Source organism: Poecilia formosa, unplaced genomic scaffold (assembly GCF_000485575.1).
Source record: "Poecilia formosa unplaced genomic scaffold, Poecilia_formosa-5.1.2 Scaffold240, whole genome shotgun sequence".
NCBI lineage: Eukaryota > Metazoa > Chordata > Actinopteri > Cyprinodontiformes > Poeciliidae > Poecilia > Poecilia formosa.
The window spans coordinates 251,850-257,223 of NW_006800179.1; the positions used below are offsets into that span (position 1 = coordinate 251,850).

A 5,374-nucleotide genomic window follows, 5' to 3' on the forward strand; every position below is an offset into this window, starting at 1 on the left:
CCGCTCACATCCTGACCACTTCCTGCTCACATCCTGACCACTTCCTGTTTGCTTCCCGCTCACATCCTGACCACTTCCTGCTCACATCCTGACCACTTCCTGTTTGCTTCCCGCTCACATCCTGACCACTTCCTGCTCACATCCTGACCACTTCCTGTTTACTTCCTGCAGGTTCAGAGTTTCTTTCCCTGGACTCAGGATCAGATTCCAGAGGTCAGAGGTCATCATCAATATGTTTAAAGCTAAAGCAGCGCAGTCTAAGTTTTTGCAGTGAGTTGACTAACACCAAATTTTGGTTGACCTCTGATGACCTCTGGAAACTTTTTAAATAATATCTTTAAAAAGTTTTTACTGCACAAACATTTGACCCCAGTTCTGGATTTGGGTGATGTGAGGTTGACCTTTTGACCTTTAAACTTTCACTAATATCTTCAAAGCAAAAGCAGCACAAACAAACGTTCGACACCAGTTCTGTTAGATCTGAGATACAGATCTACGTTTTCCAGCCATTCTCCAGGGTGGAGGAATGACGGAACCAGAACCAGAACCAGAACCAGAACCAGCGACCTCTCCTCTGGGTTTGTGTTTGTTTGGGTCTAATCTTGGCTCCTCCACCTGCTGCGTCTGTAACAACATCCAGCAGCGCCTCCACTTTTAGCCCCTCTCTCCGTCTGCAGCAACAAACCGGACCGGACCGGACCGGACCGGACCAGCGGCTCTGCTCACGTGCAGCAGGTCACTGACCCACTGACACACAGACACAGGTGTCCGGTTCAGATCCAGAGCAGGGCTAAAAATGGAGCAGGGCAGAATGTGGGTCAATGGGCTGCAGACGCACAAAATAAAAAGATTATTTTTAATATTTTACAAAGAAACGACGAGTTTATACTCTTTAACCTTCTGATTTTATTCTCCACAGATCTGACCGACGTTGGTCTCTCCTTCAAATCTCAACAAACTGGTGACAAATTATGTTTTTTTTTAAAAAAAAAAATACTGAGTCAAAACTTTAGGTTTCCATATTCCAGGAAGTAAATGGAAACATGAAATTATCAATAATCCACCAGTTATTACACTCATAATTATGACGACACATTAGCGTCAGTAGACAGAAAAGGAGTACATTTCTGTCCAAAATTTAGAAACTCTCATTAATTTTAGACGTTTTCTAGAAAAAACTCAGATTTCTGAGCTCCAACAAGTTCAAAATTTGCAAGTAAAAAACTCAGAAAATTTGAAATAATTCTCAGAAATTTGAAGAAAAAAAAAAAAAAAAAAAGAAAATTTCAAGAAGTTGAAAATTTTGACTTTTGAAACTCAGAAGTTTTTGATTTACTTTATTTTTTTCTGTCTCCAACGGTCCTAACGCCGTCATGAAACATCCATGATCATAACAAGAAAACCATATTTAACATATTTAATTTAAACAGTGGATGAACAACCATTATTTATTTGAATTCAACAAAAAGCAAAACTAGCATCAAGAACAAAAACGCCAAAAATTAACTTATCATAATCACATGTTCATATGATAATTTCAACAGTTTTATAAATTAATTTTGCAGCAACACTTTTTTGTTCATGCTACTATTATATCAAAGATATTAATAAATTGGACGGAGGATTTAATAAGGTTTTATATTTGATTTTTATAACCTTTGTTCTTTTTCCTTATTTTTTCTCTGATATTTTAGTTGTTTGAAATAAATAAACATTTGGTTTCAAAGATATTAACAAATGTCTCCAGAGGTCACCCGGTCCCACAGATGTCCTAGTTAAAGTCTGCTGTGAGTCTCTCTGGGTTCTGCCACTCACCGCCCTGTGGACGCCGTCGCCGCTCTGATCAAACTTCTGCTGGATCTTCTCCTCCAGGAAGTAGATCCGCAGCTTCAGGCTGAAGTTCTCCTTCTTCAGGTCGTTCAGGTGCTGTGAGACGGTGCGGTAACCACGGAAACCAGAGTTAGCCATGAGCAGCGGCGCCGCGGGGGCCTCTACAGACCCCATCACACCAGAAACTACCGAAATGTCCTGAAGAAACGCAACACAAGCTGAGCAACTGCAGCACAGCTGAATGAAGCTATCGCTAACGCTAAGACAGTCTGGTCAGGGTGGGATCAGCTGGGAGGGGCAACAGGGGCTTCTGTTTTACCCCCAGAGAGAGAGAGATGAAGAATGTGAGAGCAGAGCGTCTGATGAGAACCAACAGAAGCTCTGACTGACTGCAGCTAACAGAAGGAGGCAGAGCAGAAAAAATCATGCAAGAGTAAAACGTATTTGGTAAAAAGTCGACTCAAGTCCTGAGTAACTGATCAAATTATCAATAATTTAATACTTTAAAGTTACACCAATCCACTTGGGAAATCTACATGAACAACGATTGCTCTAGAAAAGGAATCATCTCCAAACTACATAGCATGTTAGCGGAGGGATCCTCTGAGTCTGGAGGGAGGATGTCTAGGAGAACCTGCCTCCAGCACCACCAAAGTCCTGCAGCAGAACTACTGAGGACGTTTGTGACGCCAGGACAGCTTCATGCAGACAATGGTGCCGTCCCAGAGCCGAGGACAAGGAAACGCTCTTACGTCGTGTCTGGAAATGCAACAAAGTTCAACAACAAGGAGGGAGAGGAGAGTAGCTCTGGAGGCACCAAATGGTTCGTCCAGAAAAATAATTACTGCTGGGTTTATGCTCACTGCTCGCAACTGAGTAAAAGTAACTAGTTACTACCCAACTGAGGCTAACCGTAAACCGGATCTGGTTCTCCTGGAGGTCAGAGGTCAAAGATCAATCACCTGGATTCATTTGGTCTCGTTTTAATTTATCATGCGATTCAATGATTTATTGCAACAGGCCTGCTAAAGTACATTGTAGGAATAAATAATAAAAAACATTAAAAACTAAAAATAAAACACTATAAACGTACAAAAGAAAATAAAATACATTAGGGATTCCTAAAATACAATTTTATATTTACAAATGTTAAGTTGAATGTTTCATGTAAAGACTTTAGCAAACAATAAATAAATTCCAAATAAATAATTCTAAAACAAAACAACAAAAATGTTCTGGCAATAAGGATCAAACTGTAAATAAGCACAAAATTAAACTAAAATATAATCAACGTTAGTAGCAAAGATTTTGTGGATAAACGAAGAATTTGACTCACAACGTAAATGTTAAATTTCATAAAATAAACTAAATGATTCACATTCAGCACAGGATTCAGTTCAACAGAAACATTGATTGGAGACACGGACCGTGACCTTTGACCTCTGATGCGTGTTTCTGGTCAGATGCAGAAGCGGCCTGACCCTCTGCCAGCGTTCAGGTGAGTTCAGCTGCAGCGGCGTTTGGGTTTTTCCTCCCGTCTCTGAATGAAGGCCTTGTTTAACCACCGCTATGATCCGGCCACAGGGAGGCGCTGTGGCTCCAGCAGGCCTGGCTGCAGGAACCATGCAGAGCGTTCAGCGCCTCTCTTCAGATGAACCCGAACAAACTGCGCTAAGAGCTGCAGGGACGTCTGCAGCGCCGCATTAACAACAACACAACTTATTAATGAGGGCAGCTCAGCAGCTGAATGTCGGCAACATGACCCAGACACCAGTTCTCATGATTTTTATCAGATTTGATCAGAATCTCCTTTTGCTCCTTCTGTCTCCTCAGTTATGAACCAATTCATCTCAAAGCAGATCACTATAAATACCTGCAGGATCATTTTCAGGTTGCTGCGGTTGTTGGCCATAAAGAGATCTAAAAATAAAAACGGATTGAATTTCCTCAGACAGCTGCAGCTTCTGGCTGCGCTGCTGCATTCCTCATTTAATATTTCATATTAAACAAACTGAAAAACACGACACAGTTCTGCTGAATTTCACCCGTTTTCCGTCTGAATTAGCAGCTTTTAGCTAACGGCAGGATTTTCATACAATCTGCCACAAACAGAGCAGACCAACAGAAGGTGGCGCTGTCGCTCTGGTTCTATTAAATCTACATAGAAATGGACGCAGTTTGTAAAGTTACACAGTCACAAGTTAACAGCAATAATTTCAGATATTTAAAAAACATTTGTTTGTTTGTCTGATTCATTCAGTTATAAATGTCAAAGGTTGTAACTAAATAAATGGAGTCAGGCTAAATATTTAGTTAGCAAGCTAAATATAAAGCTCCAAACTAAGTATTTAGTGAAGACACAATATGTATTTCATTGGACAAACTAAATAATTATCTACTATCTAAAAATTAAGAAACAAGCTCAATATTTACTAAATAAACACACCAAGCTAATTCTTTTTGTTTGCTAAAATATCTAGCTTAATTATTTTTTAGTTATTAACCAACTTAATATTTAGTTTGAAACTGATACTTATAAACTAATTACTAACATGGTGAAACTATGACCTTGACAGGCAACATAATCCAGATTATTGCTGTTCATTTCTGACAGATTTCCTCCAGAAGCTTCAGGTCAGATTACATCAGGATGGCACGTATGAGCAGAACTTCCTGTTTCTGGGTTTTCAGTCAGAAAGACGTTCAAACTGCAGCAAAGAGCTAAACAAATATAAATTGAACCAGAAACACTGAAAAACTTTCATTTCCACAGAAAATCCAAACATCAGTGAAATTCCTGCCAGACGATTCCAGGTTTTCCTGTCAGACTGTTAGCAGTGCTGAATAACTGAAGTGGAAACTTCAGCGCAGTCACTCGGGTCCAGGACCTGAAAACCCAGAACGCCAGCGGCTCGTCCAGAGGTCAGAGAGAAACGATCAGAACAGGAAGTGGGATTAAAATGAAATCAGCCAAACTGTCCAGGAACACCGAGACCCCACTGAGCCTCACACAGGATCTTCATGGCTGACCGAAGCCTGGCCCCACGAGGGGCAACGCTGTTTTGGGGTCAGGGGTCAGATTTAGGGCTAAGGTGTGAATTGAGTTAGGGTGAGGTTTAGGCTGTAGAAATGAATGGAAGTCAATGGAAAGTCCCCACAAAGATAGACATGCAAGTGTAGGTGTGTGTGTGTGTGTGCGTGTGTGCGTGTTTGTTTGTAATACCTTGTGGGGACGATTTTCCTGACATATACTACATTGTGGGGACCAATTGCTCCTTGTGGGGACCGGAGCCTGGTCCCCACGAGGGGAAACCCTGTTTATGGGTCAGGGGTCAGAGTTAGGGCTAAGGTATGAATTGAGTTTTGGTTGGTTAGGGTTAGGAAAAGGATGGATGGGGTTAGGAAAAGGGTAAAGGTCAGGTCTAGGCTGTAGAAACCTTACAACCTTAGGTTGTAAGGTTGTAATCCCCACAAAGATTCCCCACACAATCTTTGAGGGGAAAGATTGTGTTCCTATCTTTCCCCACAAAGATAGCAACACAAT

General features: G+C 41.1%; 1 protein-coding gene across 1 annotated transcript in view; it reads right to left on the reverse strand.

The window, feature by feature from the left end:
- pde4dip (phosphodiesterase 4D interacting protein) overlaps positions 1-5,374 on the reverse strand; it is a 69,706-nt gene that overhangs the window by 37,720 nt on the left and 26,612 nt on the right. The window contains 1 exon segment of the mRNA XM_016680323.1: positions 1,816-1,926. Within this exon segment, the coding sequence (XP_016535809.1) occupies positions 1,816-1,926 (111 nt within the window).